General features: G+C 50.6%; 1 protein-coding gene across 9 annotated transcripts in view; it reads right to left on the minus strand.

The window, feature by feature from the left end:
- Positions 1–18,948, minus strand: part of DENND1A (DENN domain containing 1A) — a 489,454-nt gene that overhangs the window by 34,304 nt on the left and 436,202 nt on the right. For all 9 annotated transcript variants that reach the window (XM_057313747.1, XM_044389585.3, XM_044389586.3 and 6 more), the window contains one exon: positions 17,062–17,193. In XM_057313747.1, the coding sequence (XP_057169730.1) occupies positions 17,062–17,193 (132 nt within the window). The remainder of the gene's footprint in view (positions 1–17,061; positions 17,194–18,948) is intronic.

An 18,948-nucleotide genomic window follows, 5' to 3' on the forward strand; every position in this document is an offset into this window, starting at 1 on the left:
TGTCACTGCTTAACGAGGAGAGAGTTCACCTGGTTAATTTACCTGGCTAGTAGCCACATCAATGCTCTGACCTATGCATGAAACGGCCCCGGTAGGGAGAGGAAGACAAAGCTTTCCGTGGCTTTACAAAGGGCCTCTGGGCTGAGAGCAGGGCTCCTCTACTCCTTGGGACTGGAAAGTCGCTATTATGCAAGATATGGAAATAAAAGAGGGCTCCTTTTGATATGCCTCCAAAAAGGAGTGTATTAAAGCTATATTTGTGTGGAGTGTGTCCTTTGAAATGCCCAACCAGCTCTCTTAGGCACAGCTCCTACCTGTCCCCCAGCTCCTGTCATTACCTGCGGTCCTCTCGTCCACCCTTGAGAGAGCTGGTCCTGCTTGGTGCGAGGATCAAATGCCTGCCTCGTCTTCAGAGTTTCAGCGAGGATGGCTGGAGAGGCTGGGCGTTGGTGTCCTGTGGCACTCGCTCTGTGCCAGCAGCGTGGGGCAGGGCCTGGGGCCCCTCGACGGGGTCCTGGCATCTTCGGGCCCTGAGCACCTGCAGAGGTAACTCTAAGTTCCAGGCTATAATCTCTTAAAAGATGTGGCCCAGGGTGGACTTTTCTATCATGGCTGAGGAAGAAGTTTTCAACTGGCCCATACCAGGTGACAAGGAGGTGCTTCTTCATGTGAAAGGGGACTGGGGCGGCGGGGGGGGGGGGGGGGGGCGTAGTGGTGTCTCATCCTGGAGCACCCTGGATGGGCCAGTGTTACTCTGAATATCCCAGTCAGTTCTAAAACTCTGGACAGAGGCTCTATCATGATCCCCATTCTCTAGATGGGGAAACAGAAGCCTCTTGCTGAACTTCACACGACATAGTTAGGGAGCTGGTGGCGCTGGTCTTCAGTCTGTGGCTGTTGGGCTCCAGAGGAAGGTCTCAATATGCCCTGTGACTCGCCATCCAGAGGCACCATCTGTGAGGGGACATTCGGGACTGACAGTGGCCCTTCGAGAAAAGCCACAGCACCTGCCACTGGGTCTGTCAGCCATCGTCTCTGGAGAGGGTGTGCTTAGGGTTCAGTCCCCGCAACAAGTCACCTGGCGAGGCCATTCTCTCAGGCTGGTCCTAGGCACTTTCTCCACAGTGAGTGAGTGCGGAGCTGAAAGACATCTCAGCCTGGTCCTGAAGAGCACTGCGTTCCTCCCTGATGTTGACAGGAGTAGTATTTTGTAGTGGTGCTGGTTAATTTGTAGTGGCATTTGTGGTTTGAAGCCTTGTCAAGATCCCTGATTACTTCCCGTGCAAGGAGCTTGGCTGATGGGGAAGTTCACATGCTGAACAAAAGCGGCAAGGCAGCTGTGAGGAAGGCTGTGAGGGGGCCGGGTGACCCCAGCCGCTTGAGGGACAGAGGCGGGGAGGTAGGGAGGAGGGCCAGAAGTGGGGCGGGGGAGGGGAGCCTTTTGTTTTTAGTCAGGTGCAGCTGCTAGCCGTTGAATAGGGGGCATCCCATTGGCGGCCGGAGGTCGGGCACCAGATGCGGCCGGGGCTGGGCAGGGAGCTCTGCTGATACGTGCCATTCTCTGCCCAGAAAGAAGCTGGAGGTGGGTGCCTGGGTGACATTCCCAGGAGGTGGGGGGATAGGAGGAGGGGCTTCCAGATGTTGGGAGAGAAAAGCCCCCAGGTACCAGCACGGGCTACTGTGTTTTGGCACTTGCTACATACCAGGTCCTGTGCTAGGAGCTCGACACGTAAGGTCTCTAATGACCTCAACAACCCTGCAGAGAAGGTAAAATCCCCATTTGGCAGATGAAGAAACTGAGGCTACATGGCTCAGTGACCTGTCCAGGCTAGGCCTCACAGCTAACAGGTGGCAGAGCCAGGATCCAAGCCCAGCTATGTCTGGCCCCAAAGGAGCCCACACTCCTTCCATCACACCCGATATACACAGCAGAAGGAAGGTGCTGAAATGTATCCCCTCAAGACTGAGGGTGCTCCCCTTTCCCTGGGAGTTCTCCTCCAATATCCTTTGAGCTTTTTGTCCTGCTCTGTCTGTTCTGACCACACAGAAGGGTCCATCTTTGCCACCACCTGCATTTCACCAGGCCTGTGTCCTGACTCAGTGAGGGTTTGCCTATTGCATTTAAGGGCCGGGGCCAGCTCAGCAAAACCGAGGCTAATTTATCATCTCCAGAATGATGTCCACCCCAAGCAGTACACCACCAGCAAATTAAAATAAAAATCTTCGCCTGATTTTGCAGTGGTACAGATAGGACTGCACTGCAGCCTCTGGACAGAGAGTCTGATGTCACAACGGCCTCCACACTGCTCTCCCTGCTGTTCTCCCCCATCCTCCCATCCACCTGCAGCCCGGGAAGCTGGTCACAGCCCCACACACTGTCCTTGGCAGGCCAGCCCTGCCCCCACCCGCCCCATGACGCACCCTACCACAAGCGGCCCCTTCCGGCTAGCCCGATACAGACCCGGCCCTGTCCCTCACATGCTCCCGCTCTTTGTGATCACGTGCTTGTCCTGTGCCCTTCTCGTGCTCGCCTTCCTGATGGGTCCTGCTCATCCCTCAGGTCTCTCCCTTCCCTGGAAGCCACCTCTCTCTTCCTGGCTTGACAGAGTCGGGTTTCTTTCTTCTGTCCCTCCCCTGATGACAGCAGGCCCCTCAAAGGTGGTGCTGTGTCTAGTTCACACCTGGACCCTGGCTCCGGGCACAAGGCCCGCACATGGTTACGTGCAAAGTACACGCTTGCCCAAGACCGTGGGACTGGCTACGAAATGATCAGGGAGGCCATCGCCAAGCATTCGACGGACCCGGACCAACCAGTCATTGTCCCTGGACTCCAGTCACTCAGTCTGCAAGGCTGGCAACATTTCTGGCAGGCTTTTGATGAGGAAAAACTCCCAACCTAGAGGTATCCTGGTCCAACAGGTTGCGCCCCAGGGCCATCCCAAAAAGCAGGAGACTTTTTGAGTGGAATGCAAAAGCGGGAAGCACTAGGAAGCTTAGATGTGAAACATCCCCAAATTTCCCCAGTGTGTCCGTTAAAGAAAGACAGTCAGGTTCACTCGACAGAGGGGTTTTTTTCTTCCCTTGTAACAAATGGATGGAGAACCGGGTTTTAAAATTCCTGGACCCTGGAATACATTTCTATCTGTGTCAAAGTCTACCCCTCCACCGCCTCAGCAGAGTTTAAAATCCTAGCTAATAGGTTAACAACTGTTTTTCTTCAGCTTCAAATGAAGAATATCAGAAGGCTGGGGGAATATGCAGCTCTCCAATTTGTACGGACTGCACACAGCTCCCCGCAATGTGTGTTTGACAGGACTGACATTTTGTACCGCTGTGAGATGGGAAAACGTGTGACATTTTTATTCATGGTGGCGTACGCCCTTGTAATGATCAGCTCTGGTCGATGTGCTTACCGCAGCAGCCCCAGAGCCCTCGGAGAACAAACAGGAACCCAAGGTGCCAGCAGTTCGACTGCCTTATTAAACACCGCCAGGATCCTAACGAAGACCAACTGCTGGAAAATCTCACTGTCAAATCCTCAAGGACATTGTCAGCGCACAGCTAACTGCATATATTTTTCATTTAAAATACTGAAATCCAGCATTGTGCCATTACGAGCAAGGGGAGGGGCGCCCACTCCAGTGGCCATTCTGTCAGCTGCTGCTTCGGAACTCCAGATGCTAGAGCCAGATGCCCAGTGGGGCTCACGGCTCAGAAAGGGGCGGCAGAGACAGGGAACCGCCTTTCTGAAAACGCAGCGCTACCTTCAGGGTGAAAGGCTGAAAGTTACAGGCCTCTGGTAAGAGTCACCAGGAAAGTCAAGCCACGGGTTCTCCTCGTAAGCTAAAGCAAATCTGCACGATTTGAAAATCCGTTCCGCCTCCCCCCCCCCCGCCAGCTAGCCATCTTCCTGGAGGTGCACCCCATTACATCCTGCAACTTGGTGCTAATCAGCCTTCTGTTTGGCGGCAGACCTTAAGACATCTGTAGGAACACACGGCCGCGGTAGGCTTCAAACCCTGGCAGGAAAGCTGTGTGTCAGGATGCCCACCTGCAACCGCACCACTTGTCTCAATTCAAAGGCCTCGAGGTCAGCAGGCAGGAGGAGGACCCCCTCCCTTCGGCGGTCATTTCTAATGCTGATGCACACTGATGGATGGGAGCCAATCACGTGGCCGACCCTCGGAGCCTTTCGGGTTGTTACGCTGGGTGATTTGGTTATGGCTGCATACGCTAACGTACTGATATATTTATTTTGTAAATATGTATTATTTATACAGTGCCTCTATTTCCATACCCCAGCCCTGATGCACCAAGACACGCTCTGCTATTTATTTATGGGGTCCTTGTCGCAACAGGCCTAACAAGACGCCTGAGTGTGGTTCTTGCAGGTTTGCGACAAACCGTAAGTGGCTGGCTAAACAACCGGATGCTCTCCATCCATCACGGGCACAGGCTGCATTTTAAGGGGCTGCCCATAAAGTGGGTTTAGCATAATACTGTACATCATCCTTGGCGGAGATGACCCGGGACACCGGAGAGCTGGCAACCCAGAGAGCAGGAGCCATAACACTCCACACCCTGGGATGGGAGAGAGGCTGGAAGGCTGGAAGAAGCTATGGGTACCCTGGTTCCAGGACCCCGAGAGAGTAGAAAAAGGAAGGGGGTTGGTAGATGGCCTTGGGGCAAAAGCGGGACAGAGAGGGTAGAGGTCACTGTATCCTACTTCCTCCAAGCTGCCCATTCTGTCCCTCAGCAGAACCCCGGGCTACAGAGGCGGATGGCCACTGGCCCTGCACACCCCAACAGACGTTCCTGTTGTCATGGGCCGTGCCTCAGATCTCATTAGAGCGTGTTGGCTGGAGGAAGAGAAATGCAGCCTGCGTCCAGCCTTGTATCATTCTAAGGGAGAGCACCAACAGCTCCCACGGACAGCATCCTGCAGATCACCAAGTTCTGTCTGTCTCCCAGGTCTCTCTCAAATCTTTCCCTCCTCTTCACACCCGTAATGGGGTCCCGGGTCAGACTCCCACTAGCTCTTGACTGTGAGTTAGCAGCCTCATTAGCAGTTTCCCTACTTCCCCCGTTCCCATGGCGGCCCAGCGTAAATCTTCCCAGATGCCATTCCCTCAGATACAACCCTCACTGGCTCCTGGACACCCACAAGATACATTTCAAGCTCCCCCAAGACCCGGGCACTGCCCATCTCTGCAGTTTGGCTCCCAGCCCTTGCCGGTTGCCTCCTGGCCTCTTGCTTCCCCACATTAGCCCCCCTCTTCTCTGAAGAGCCAGCTTCTCCTGTCCTTTACGTATGTCACTCTCTTTACCTGGAATGCCCTCCTCCTCTGGCTCCACCTAATATCCAGCAGCAATGTCACCTCCTCTGAGAAGTCTGCCCTGGTTCCCCCAGACATCTTAGGGCCCCTCTCCTGCCAGTACCCTTATGTCCATTAGCGTTGCTCTTTCCGTATGGTTTGCTGACTGTCTCTCCCAGACAACGAGTGCCATGAAGGCAGGACAACTTCTTATTCCTCTGTGACCCGGAGGCCTTGGGCAGGGCTTGGCAGCCGCATGCTGCTCATTATATGTTGAATAAGTGAAGGAAGGAATTAAAGAGGGCATAAAAGAATAACTCAGAGTTCTGCCTGGCAAAAAGCTTCAGGAATTTTAGTCACAAAGACAGGAGGGCAGCAGGGGAAGAATTCTTAGCTGGTCATCATGGTTTGGGCAAATAAAAGTGTTGGAAGACAGCCCTGGGGCAGAAGCTTCCCTCTTGCCCCTTCCCCACCTCCACCCTCCAATCTGTGGAGAGAACCATCCCCTGGTTAGTCCCCATCTCCTGGCTTCTGCTGACTACTTTATCCCACCTGGCCTCTCAAGGCACCGTCTTGCCAAGATCCAACCCACTGTCCCTCTGCAAACATTTTATTGTCTACTTCTCTGGAAAGTGCAAACAGGGATCCACCTAGAAGGAGTTTGGGACTGGGGCACGCCAGGGAGGGCCAAGGAGGTAGCTGTAACCATGGAACCATATGGCTGATGCGCAGCAAATTCTCAGAAATTCAGTTTCAACTGCTTCCAGGCAATGTTAATCCCCTACCACACTTTGCATTTCAAGTGGGATATAATCAACAATCCCCTGGGAGAAGTCCCTTTTATATATTCTGTTTTCGTACTTTTATTACATTTTAAAATTCTCTGCAGTATAAACAAACAAATGCGATACAATATTCCAGAAGATATGGAACGAAGCCGACTGACAATAAAACTAACGCGGGCAAAACAATAACCTAAATCAGGGACACGTTCAGCGCGATCTCAGATCGAGTGTGCAGGAGGCTGGCGTGCAGCTTTTGCTGCCAAGCTGCCTCCCGGTCAGGGGGGCTGGAGGTCAGGTAGGAGAAGCCAGGGCTTTGAATCCGAATCCAGCCAACCGGCCAGGGGATTAGAGTGAGGCCCTTGCCCCTCCTGAAAAGCGGCGCACTCTAGACCTTAGTGCCCCAGTCTGGGTAAGACCTTGTGAAACAATGCAAACACCTACTGGGCACCCTGCCCAACACCTGGCAGACACCAGGAGGGCAGCATTGCTGCTGCTTTTGCAACCCCCCTCCCCCCACTGCCCCTTAATGGTGTTAAGGAATCTGGGACTCTGTAGGTTTATTTCGGGGAGAAAGCCAAGTCCCAAATCCAGGCAGTGGCCGTGAGCTTTAGCCAGGAGTGAGGGAGAGCCAGAACAAAGTGACAGTGATCTCCACGGCCATCCTATGCCACACTGCTGGAGTCTAAGCAAGTCCCAAACCACCGGCAGCTACCACCAGATGCCTCAGGAACCAGGTGTAAATGATGATGAGGGTCTGACGAGAGGGGCAGACTGAGGGAGAGCCCAGTCTCCAGCATCAGATAGACCTGGTTTGGAATTTTTGCTCTGCCACTTACTGTGTGACCTTGGGAAAGTTGCTTAACTTCTCTGAGCATTGGCTTTCTGGAGATAATAGCAACTGCACAATCTTAAAGGTTTGTTGAGAAGGTTAAGTGAGGTGATGCCTGTCAGAGGCCTGAGTCCCACACCGTCCGTCCACGTTATAATGAAAACCAACCCAATCCATCTGACCCCTCCTTCCAGTGCCACCGCTCTGTTAGTCCCCGTCATCCTTTCCCTCTGGGCACGGCCAGGTTAATAATTTACCTAGTTCACACATGTGCTTAGGAACTGATGGGGGCCAAACGGGACAGGCAGCTCCTGGCACAGCACTCCTGTAGCCATGGGGTGGGGACTCCCTGCACGGCCCCTGACACCGAGTCGATTCTCTCAGAGGATCTTGCTTGTGGGATATAATTTATTTTCAATATTTTATGTTTTATTTCCCCTTCCCTACTGTGATAAACTCCCCACCTTTGGCACAGAGAATTCTAATCTGAGAAAATGCCTCCTCTGGTCTCGCTGAATCAGGTTTCCTGCTCTTGTCCTGCTGGGCTCAATATCTCCCTGGCAGGGAGCTGGATTCGGAGCTGCTCCAGCACAGACCTTAAAAGAAATGCTGTTTTTAGGCTCTGGTCAGTCCTCTGGCAAAGAGGCCCCGCTGTCACGCTGCTGAGCGTGTACAGACTCAGGGAACGCAGGAGGCCTGTCGCTCAGGCGCGGCACCACACGTGGGGCTGTAAAGGGAACACAAGCACTGCGGAACACCAGCCACCCCTGCTTTTGGTTCCTCCCTCTCTGCTGAACTGACTGGCTGCTCAAGGGCTCAAGGAGTGCACGAACTTCCCCCACCTCTTCCTGTGACTCGCCACCTTTCATGTATTCACTCACTCACCACTTGGTCATTCCCCAAACTCTCCCTGGGCAAGTCATCTGCACCAGGCCCTGTGAGGCTGCCAAGGTCACGGAGCTGAGGCTGATACGGTCCCTGTCTCGGGACAGGGTGCCAATGCAAGGGGATGGTGCTGACCCAGGGCAGGGAGGGGACAGCTCTGCTCGGAGGCGGCAGGGAGGGCTTCTGCGGGAAGGGGCTCTTGAGGTGGCCTGACAGGTTGATGGGCTTTTGTCAGGAGGAACAGAAGAGGAAGGATATTCCTGGCAGCAGATAGGGTAGGAGTTGATTAATGGAGCCCCCCCACCCCTGCCCCACAGTCCCCAGCGCCCAGCATGCGGTCTGGCCTGGAGCAGATACCCACGAAGAGCAGTGCAATGAATGAGTACAAATTGTGTGTTGGGGACAAAAGGATGGGACTCTGTCCGGGGGGTGGGGGGGGCACTTAGCAGGGTCTTGCAAGGTGACAAGCACTGGCCTTGGAAGATGGCAAGTGCCTCCAGCCCAAAAGGGGTGTGGGTAGGGGGTCTTGGGTGGGGGTGACTCTGGCAGGGCCCTAATATTTGCGTAAGTTCTCTGACCACCAGGCGAATCTGTGATAGGGGAGAGAATCCTGGGGACAGTCGCACACTTGGCAGGACCAAAGAGCTGGCCTATCTCAGTGCTCGCTGATGTTTTCTGAGACCCCTGTGCCTCACAGACCAGTTGAGGAGAGCAACATGTGACCCTGGAAAGACAGAGATGTAGGGGTGCAGTGGACTGACGCCCTGGCAGAAGTGGGGTGGGGCAGCTCTGGGGGAGGTCAACGACAGACTAAGACACGGCAGTGAGAGAAGCTCATGAAACAGGAGTGAGTTAGAAGCGGATACTGGGGCCACCAGAACAAAGGTGCCGTGCTCTCAGCACAGAGCTGGGGTACAAGCCTGAGCTCTAGTCATAAGCAACATGGCTTTGAATCCTGACCGTTGCTTCTAAGCTGTAGCAAGTCTCCATCGTCCCTGTCTCTGGCCTGTCTCCCCCTCTGCAAGGGGAGACGCTACCTGAGGATCCCCTGGGGGGCTGAAAGGACTAAGTGGGCTAACCTGTGGGAACTGCCTAGCACGACACCCGGAGCTGGAATACGTTTCTCTGGGTCTCGGGGTAGTGCCTGGCACGCAGTGAACAAGTCCTGCTCACACTCCTCCCACGAGGGCCCTCAGATCGTCCAATGCCTTGCATAGAATAGGTGCTCAGACTGTTGTTAAAGTGCTCAGAAGTCCTGGGGCAGGGGCGGTCAGGGAGGGAGCTGACCCCGGCCCCTGGTCTGCAGCCATCCTCACCTGTGCTGAATGGGGCCCGGGGGCTGTAGCTCAGGCAGCACATTGCTCGTGAACCTGGATTTTTTCCTGGCCGCTGACACCTCCCAGCCCTTCCACCGTGTGTCAGGAAATCCACTCCCCCCCCACCCCCGTGCTGAACTCTCCGGCCTTCTCAAGCTCCCGGGGATGACAGGAATAGTTTCTGAGAAGGCTTAACCAGAATTCTCTAGAATTTTCCACTTGTTATGAATTTCCAGAATCTGAGCTCTCTCTTTGATTGGCAAGTGTTCCCTCCCAAATCGAACATGTGTGCTCAGAGGAGCAAACCCTGGCCTTGTTAACCTTCCAATGGAAAGCTGTCTCTGGGGTAGCCTGGGCTCTGAAAAAGTGAGTCCACATGGAAAGACAGGCCCACCAGTCACCCTCCCCGGGCAGACCTGACAAGGGTCTTTTTTAACCTTAAACCTTTTTATTTTTTTTTTAAGATTTTATTTATTTATTTATTCAACAGAGATAGAGACAGCCAGCGAGAGAGGGAACACAAGCAGGGGGAGTGGGAGAGGAAGAAGCAGGCTCCTAGTGGAGGAGCCTGATGTGGGGCTCGATCCCGGAACGCCGGGATCACGCCCTGAGCCAAAGGCAGACGCTTAACCGCTGTGCCACCCAGGCGCCCCCTAACCTTAAACCTTTTTAAACCTTAAAAAACCCACCAGCAGTTAGGGCCCTTGCTGCTTTTGGAACGGCAGTGAATGAGTCAAAACAACTTGGGATAGCCACCCCACTAGGACTGGAGGCAGGATGGTCTGCAGTCTCGCTGCAGTTGGCACAAAAGCTGGACTGGAGCCAGAGGGGCTGGACTGGGGGACCACTACGGTAGCACCTGCCGTCATGCGCACACACGGCTGAGACAGCAGGAAGGGGGTGACAGAAAAGGGGAACTAGGATTTGGAAGGAACAGGGTTTAAAGACCAGCAGGCCGGGACTCTGCTTTGCGGACTGCGAAAGCACGGCTGATGAGTTAGGCCAAGAAAATGACTTTGGACCACGGACCACGATGCTTGCCAGCTCCTCACATCTGGTGCCCCAACGTGCCCCATGGCCTCTTGTGCTCACTCTCCTAGCCAGCCAGAAGCTCGGGATCTGCTCTTGCCAGCGCCATCTCCTGGCCATCCTGTGAGCCCCTCACCCTCTGCTCCGTGATGCAAGCCCTCTTCTGTTGAGGTGCTGGTTTTCCCACCAGAGCGGTGGGGACACAGGTCAGTCACCAGGGTGTACAGGCAGGCAGGCTGCCGCTGAGTCAGGGGGTGACTGACAGCTGGCCCTTCTCCGCAACCCCCCCACCCTGGAGAAATACACATATTTACTGAGGGCCTAAGTGCAGCACTTAGTTGAAGAGACTCACTGAATCATTACAACAACTTATGACATGGGGACTATTATCCCCACTCCCAAGATGGGGAAACTGATTTCACTGAGGTTAGTAACAGCTAGATAGTAACAGAGCCGAAATTTAATTCCACAGCTGCCTGATGCTTTGTGCTTTGTCCTCTCTCCCACGTTGTCCCCCAGCAACCGATCAGCATCTGCCTTTTCAGTAGTTACGTTTTTGTGGGGGATGGGGGCTGTATTTGCATTTTCTGTTTCCGTGAACAGGTGGTATGTACGTGTGTGCGCACCCGCATAATATTTTGACTACACCACTCGAGAGCAAGTTTCAGACTTCCTGGTACTTTGCCCCTAAATGATTCAGTGTGCATTTCCTAGGAAGAACCCCCCCAACCATGATTATTAACAATAATTCCATCGTATCGACTAACATCCTAGTCCATCTTCAAATCTGCCAACTTCCCTGGGAATGTCTTTAAAGCTTAAAAAAAAAATACCCACCATAACCCAAGTTAAATTCATACTTTGCATTTGGTCATGCAGCTTCGTCTCTTATAGACAAAATCTTTGCTTTATATGATATAATTCAAGGGACACCAGGCTTTTCCTTCCCTTGCCGGCTCTCTCCCTTGCTCCCCTGCTCCCTAGGTCAACCCATCCTGGGGACGGGGGTGGGGATGGGGATTCCAGTACTCTGCTTTTTACCCCTCTTTCCTGAGGCATACAGGACTAGACCTTGGGAGTTCATAAAAACACGAACTAAGAGGATCTAAATTTCTATAATACAAAGCTGTTTCTACTTGGAAATAAAACCCTTATTTATGGAAAGTGATTTGGAAGTAGTTTTTGGCCACTAATGGAATATTCATTTTTCTTCTTCACATGAACAGAATTATAAGCATAGCAACTGAAATAAAACCAAATAACTGGCCGGACAAACAGCAAGTACTTAAACAATAATCAATCAATTATTAATCAACTTAAAAATCCACATCAATAATAAAACCTTAAGACGTTTACTGCCTGCCAGTTCAGCGCCAGGGCTTGTGGTAGACTTTCCAGAGGCTCATATTCTCACAGGGGAGGACAAGCATTAAAGAAATAATTACGAGGCTGTGCGAGACGCTCTGCATGTGCCAAGTTCTAAGGGCAGCATAAAGACGGGAGCAGCTAACTCTTCCCAGGGGAGTCGGGGGATTCACAAAAGGGACCTGCTCTGAGGGCAGACAGGTAGACCACGGAGGGCCTCATGTGCCAAGCCAAAGATGAAGAGGGAATGTTTGGGGGTGGGAAGGAGAGGGAGGTGACAAGGCCACTTGTGGATGCCTCAAGTGGACCCTGCAAGGCCATGTGGGGTGTGTAGTGGGGGTAAGTCTGAAGGCCAGAGGCCAGTTAGGAGACTGTGGAACCGCCCAGCTGAGTGACAACACAGCTTGAACCAAAGCTGTGAGGGAGGCCGTGGGGAGGAGAGGAACTGAGCAGTGCCCAGGAGGCGGAAGGGAGAGGCCATGAGGCGACAGTGAGTGTACTCAGGCTTCTGGAGAGACAGTGGTGCCATTCACTGAGGTGGAGATGGCGGATGAGGAGAGAGTCTGTCGGGGAGTGTATGTTCGGACTGGAGGCTTGTGGCTTGAGGTGTCTGGGGAACACCAGAACATCTGTTGGAGATGTTTGGGATGCAATGGCTAAATTGAAGGGAATCGTGTGTGACTTCCAAGCTCAACGGGGCAGAAGGGGTTTCTCAGGGCACTCGGAGCCAAGGGTGCTGAGAAGGCGTTCACTGGCTGGGCAGCTTTTCCAGCCTAGTGCGAGACTGGCACAAAATGACCCAGCTCGTGCTTTGTCAAGCCAGAGCTCTCCATATGCACAGACAAGCAGGCAACCATATTCCAAGAGCTGTTCCTGGGGGTGTATCCAAACCCCTCTGTCCCAGATCTCTGGAAGACATGACAGTGCTTAGTTTGGGCTTCAGTTTAACTGGCTTTTCAAACTTCCTGTTAAAGAGACTTAGAAACCTTGGCTCAATTGGGAGAATGTACTTTTTGGAAGCTACCAGATTGGAAGGCAGGCAATTATTTCATTTGCAGGATCAATCATTTGGAGGGAACACATGAAGGGGGCCCTGTGGATTTACCCTGATGCCTGATGTTCTCGGGGGAGCCCTGTCCTCCCACTTACCGAGAAGGCCTGGCCCCTGGCCAGGCACACAGCACTGCCAGCATGTAGGCAGGACCAGAGCCCAGTCACTGGGCCACGAGGCTCCCACGGTTAGTCGGGTGCCCCTGGCCAGGGTGGAGGGCCGAGAAGCAGAGGTGCTGCTGGCTGTGCAGTGTCAATTAGCTACTAGTTCAAGCACACGTCTTCCACGCCTGTTTCCTTGTTTGTACAACGGGTATTGTGCTTTCTTCCTTATCAGCTGGTAAAGACTCAGCGAAATGAGCACAGATGTGAAAGCACCTAGTGGCCTGTCCACCTTATTAGACGCAGGGAGCAAAGCAGTTTCCATGGAGGTGCTACCTCTGCTGATTTTCCTGAAGAAGGGGTCAAGGCAAGATGTCCTGGCTGAGGGGTGAGTGGAGGACCCTGCTTCTTCACCTCTCCACACCTACAGAGACGAGGGAATGTCCACTCCCCTTCCCAGGAGAGAAAACCACGGGGGGATGCTTAGCTTCTCTCTGCACCCTCTTGCTCACTCCTGCCAGGGAGAAGAGGCGTGCTTCCCTTGGGGTTTGGGAGAAGAACTGAGCATGCTCCGGGCTCCGCGCACCCTTGCGGCTCCCTCTGTGGAGCAGTCAGTCCACAGGCACTGCTGGGTGCTGCCTGCCATTGTCCCCTTCTCCTGTGTGCAGGAGCGCAGTCTTTTTAATTCTGAAGTGAAGTTTTAGCAAGCCCATCTGGCCTAAGGTCTAAAACAGTATTCTCCTTTCAGCCTTATCAGTAAAAAAGCTGGCATTTTTATTTCATTTGACTATCTCCTGGGCCTTATTTCTCAACTATTCCGAACTTGGGAGGGGAAAAAAAAGAGTTATTTAAAGGCTCTCTAAACCTAAATACTTTCCAAGGTAGGAACAGGCATTCTCAAGGTATCTGAGATTTTTGAACGCTTTAAAGAAACCGTACAGGCTAAGGACGCAGAGGCTCACTAAAAGTCCATTTACTTCGCTCTTGTCTGGAACCATCAACAGGGCTCATCTCGAGCGCTGAGTGGGGATACTTGTGCCTGCTTTAGAAAACAAACGAGTTGTTCGTGAGTTCAGTTTGTTGACAAAATATTTTTTAATTAGAGGGCTCAACCTGGGACTCCGGAGAGCGGTCCTGGGGGTAAAGAGGTGGCCTCTGGGGGCCCTGAGTGCCCCGAGCTCACCTCACTTCTGTTCTCATCACTCTGGGTTGGACTGTCCATTTGCTAGTCTGTCTCCCTCATTATGCCCCACAAGGACTTTTTTTTTATTTAACACATGGTAGGTCTCAATACATGGATGAACAGATGCATAATTAAACGGAGGGATGGTCCTAGCCTCGAAGGAGGAAGCTGCAGTGAGGCAGAGAGGCAGGAGAGCACCTTCCCTCCCCTGGCAGAGGCAGCGCTGGCCAGCGCCCGCACAGCTGCGCCTGAGGGCTCCACGAAGGCCGCCGCCCCTCCCTGCCACCGCGCCCCGCATCCCCGCGAAGGTCCCCTGGCTGGCTACGCGAGTGCTACCGGATGTAGTAACCAGCTCAACAGTCTCTGTCCCCGCTGGAAAGCTAAGCGTTCTTCAAGAATGAGATCCACAGAAATGCAAACCCAAGGCAAAATCTTTCTGAGGTTAGCGTCACCGTCTGGCTAGTTTAAATTATTTTGCTGGGACGCGTTGGCTTTACCAGACATCAAAGAGCTGAAATGCCTGCTTGGTGAGGGAGCTGGAGGGGGCTCTGCGGGTGGGCTGTCCTAGGTTTTTGTGCTAGCACTGTGGCCCTGGCTGGGTCCCTTCAGGTCCCTGGGCTCTACCTCTGGGTCCCGCATATGTGGCTAATAGTCCCTTCCTCAAAGGGTTGGGGCAGAGATGACAGGCTTCCCCCAAACAGAAGGCACACTGCTGGGGCCACATGAGTGGTGCAGGCGATACATGGACTGACACTTAAAAGATTTTTTTGATATGCCTTAGAAAAAAACTGGACTAGGACGTCAGACCTGTGATTTTGTCAACGTCATTACTTAAGATGAGGCTAAAGCTGGTACGGATGTCAGGTCTGGGTCTATTTAAAGAAAAACAGCAAGGAAAAGAATAGCACAGATGGTAGGAGGGTGTGGCAAAAATTTTTTGAAATGGAACTCAAAAGACTGTTCTTTGAGGAGAATAGAAAGTCCCTAAAACTCATCCTTGCCAGTAGTAGGTGCTCTAGAAACACTGCTGGTTCCGGTCACAGGCCCATCAAACCGGGCGCCGGCGCTGGAGGAAAAAGCACGGAAGGACAACCTAGCCCAGGGGCGAAGCCGGAAAGGGTTAAAAGAAAGGGGTCTGCAGTTTCCCTGGCCCATCCCCCCTGCAGCTAATCTGTCACCTAATGAAGAAGCGGCCGGCACAAGTGAGCTAGCTGGCAGTTCACTTACAGCAAACTGATTAAGAATGTTCAACCAACAGCAGACTGTAGACCTTTCCAGAGAAAATAAATAGAGTGTAGACTGTATGCAAATGTGTTTGTCACTTTGACAGCACGTCTCAATTAAGGCATCTCGCGGCTGTGGGTAGGCTCTGCGGCTGCAGCTGTGAGGGAGAGCCCGCTGCATGGCTGATACTTGGGGCTTGACCTTAATCCGCATGCATGCATTAAAAAAAAATCCTGCCTTCCTGTACACTTGCATAATGCTGGCAGCCACGTGAGGGAAGTGACAAATGGGGAGAAAAAGCCACTTTCATCCTCTCCAGTTTACAGACCTGTGAAGGCACAGACAGCTCTTATTTCAACAGAGTTTGGGGTGGCTTTTTTAATTGTTTATCCCCCACCCGCGCACACACACACTCTTATGCTGCATTTAGCTGGGAATGACATTAAAGCATCTCTACTTCTTGCTGAAATGGAAAGAAGGTTTTTCTCCATTTCAAATAGGGCCTCCTTTTTTGTGTTTCGAAAATGGAATGTTTAACACCATGAAATCCCTCTCCCCCGCCCCCTCTTTCTCTGTAATGGGCTTCAAACTCCAGCGAGGGGCTCTTTTCATGGGAAGGTTAGTGTGTGCAGGAATGAGGACAAAGGAAAGCAGGAAGCTGGCTCTGGAATGCCATGCTGGTTACAACGGGGGCTGTGCTTTTAGCAAACTCCGCCAGGAAACTGGGGTGCAGATTTCTCCAACAGGGCCTGAGCCCCGAAGAGGCCACTCTTCAGGGGTGGAAACACACCACCATCTGAAGAGAAGCATTAACCAAGTGAGCACTGCCCCAGGAATGCTCCTTTCTTGCACTACATTTTAATTTTTATAACGTCCTTTTTAAGTGTAAAATCCGAAAAAGGGATGAACCTCCCCAAGTTTTAAATTGTATGAATGTATTATCTGAAAATACTGATTACAGAGGAAGATTCTTACGTGTCAACAAACTCGCCCCTAACCATAATAACCCAGAGCCACCATTTCATTAATTCTCTTCATTTCTAAATAGCTTAATGCCGGTACACAGTAGGTACTTGATAAGTGTCAAAAACAGAGTGTTTAAAAGGTATGTTTCTAGATCCATTATGTGATAAAAAAAAGCAATCATATTTAAGATAAAATCATAAAGACGATTTTAATCATGCTCCATCTAATAAATGGCTCAAGAATCAAGTGATTTAAAAGTAAGTAACCGTGCAAATTCTTGTCATAGTCTCATCTTGCTGACGGCCATGTTTCACAAACCAAATAATTATGACTTTTGCTCATCAAGAGAGTCAGTTCAAGAGAAAGGGGAGAGTGCACAATCCTTTTCAGCTAAAAATATAACCACTGCTTGGACATAGATTTAAAAATTCAGTTTCTATAAGGAATACGATGTTTTACTTAAGGGGGGAATCAAACAAATAGACAATTTTTCAAATGCTCAGGTCATCAAAAATTGTTGGTGAGAGAATCAGATCTCTAGAATAGTAGCGTGGGTGTTTACTCCGAGAAGCACGACTCCCGGTATTGATTTTCAGGAAGTACATTAATAAAGAACTCCTAATTGATTTTTTTTTTTTTTTTAAGACTTCGCTTGTTGCCTTTTATTTGAAGGTGCAAAGAAGGGCCTGGGATGCTAAAGTGTTCTAATGAGATGCTTAGCTAACGGAGGCGACTTCAACAGAGTGCCTTGGAGTGGGGGAGGTGGCAGCCGCATTTAATGACTTCATTCAAGAGTTGAGCTCATTTATGACCAGAGCCATGCTGTCTCCTCAAAATTTTTGAAAAATTCCCCTTCAAACCACGTTTGTACCAAATAAACATTCAAAGATGTGCACAGCTCCATGGAGTGGTTTTGCCAAAGAGAGCGGAAATGGAAAGCCTGTCTGCTGCAGTGTTCTAGCTTCTGCTAAAAAAAACAAAACAAGACCAGTCCAAGGGCCAGGGTACATACCTGTCCGAAGTGGACTGTGATTGGCCTCCGGTCTTCTCGGAGCTTCGGGTCCTTGACCTCCACCAGTGGGGATGGCACCGTCTTTGGCAGCTGGTCTTCCATGGTGGGGGCGCAGCCATTCTCGGTGATGTCCTGCGGGGAGAAGCCAGGTGGGGTTGGTGTTGGGGTCACGGCACCTGCCACAAGCAGGTGCCCCCTCCACCCCCCCAGCTCAGGGGCTTGCCACAGAACACTCCCTCTGGGATGTTCAGAGCCTCTCCTCCTGCTGGAGATGGAGGGAGCAGAAGGGTAACTTGGCTCTTTGACTTTTAAGGACAGGAGAAATCAAAATCATACACGTTAAGTTACAAAGACAATATAATAATTCATAATAGCGGGGGGGGGAGAATCTTTTTGTCCTACTACCTTACACAGCTATTCCCATTTTTACATATTCACTTTGTCCACATGCAGACATTTAAAAATTACTTGCAATCACAGCTCATGCATAATTTTACATTCTATTTTTTCCTACTATATTATAAGCATCTCCATGGTGCTACAGCCATTTTAATGATAATTTTAATAGATACATAATATTTCACTGAGTGGCTATGTAATAATTTAATAAACCACTCTACTATTATTGAGCATTTAGGTTATTCCTTTTTTCTTCTTCTTTTTTTTTTGTTTTTTCTTCCTAAACACCATAGTGATAAACAGTGACGTTTTCTTTCTTTTGGATTATTTCTCTTACAGAAATACCTAGGAATGAAATTACTAGGTCAAAAGATGTAAACACTTTAAGCCTTTTTATTCATTCTACCAAACTGCTTTCCAATTTACACCAACCACTGACAATGGATGAGTTATCAGTTTCATAGTACTTGTTAGCCTTATCATTTTAAAAATGTATTGCTAATTTAAGAGGTGCAAAATTAGACCTCATTGTTGTTTTAATTTGCATACTTTGTTATTTGTGAGTGTGGACACTTTCTCCATGCTTGCTTACTGATGATGTTACTGTCTGTGGAAACGAGGTGTTTGGCCTACCCCCTTTCCTCGCCTTACTTAGTCTTTCTGGCAGAGAACGCGGAGACCCAAGTCTGAGTTCGGATTTTATGATGTGGAGAACATTTAGAGAACCAAAGTAATACTCTGAAATTCAGAAATTTACATTTAATCTGGGCTTCTGTTGAATGAAGTCAAAGTATAAAGAAAAGAAAAACCCCAATGTGCAAAAGGCAGGTAATGCTTCCTTTGGTTCTTTGCGGGCGGGGGGGGGGGGGGGCATGGTGCCCACTTGTGTTGTACGGACCACACGTTTTACCCAAGTTGTGAAAGTTACTTAGATCTTCATTGGAGTAAGGCAGAGAATAAATGTTCAAATAAAAAACATCTAAATAATGATTTTTTTTAACCAAGTAAAAATACTCCCAGTCAGAATGAAGTAATAAAGAAAAATCCCAATTCTTTTCATTGCAAAAACAAAGACATATTTTGGTCAACAAGACACACACCTTTAGTACTCATTAAATTCTGCACACACAAGACTTGACAACGGGTTGCTTTTAACTTAGCCAAATAAAGAGAATGGTGGCAAATGGAGGAAAGTGGTCCCTTATTGGATAATAATGCATTAAGGAAGAAACACATGAGAACATTTGTGAATCTGTCTCCTCATCTGTAAAATGGGGATATGGTAGCTGTGAGGAGTAAAGGAAATAAAGTGACATAAATGTGTCTAGAACATTATGATTTGATAATGTACTATGTATAGCACTTCATAGTAACGGAATACCTACTAATAAGGTATAGACTTTATTATAATAAACTGTAGGGATCTTGCTACCTTCAAACCCATACACCCAGCTGCAGCCTCTAGCCCTGCTTGGTAACAACACAGGG

The sequence above is a fragment of the Ursus arctos genome, unplaced genomic scaffold (genome assembly GCF_023065955.2).
Source record: "Ursus arctos isolate Adak ecotype North America unplaced genomic scaffold, UrsArc2.0 scaffold_18, whole genome shotgun sequence".
NCBI classification, from domain to species: domain Eukaryota; kingdom Metazoa; phylum Chordata; class Mammalia; order Carnivora; family Ursidae; genus Ursus; species Ursus arctos.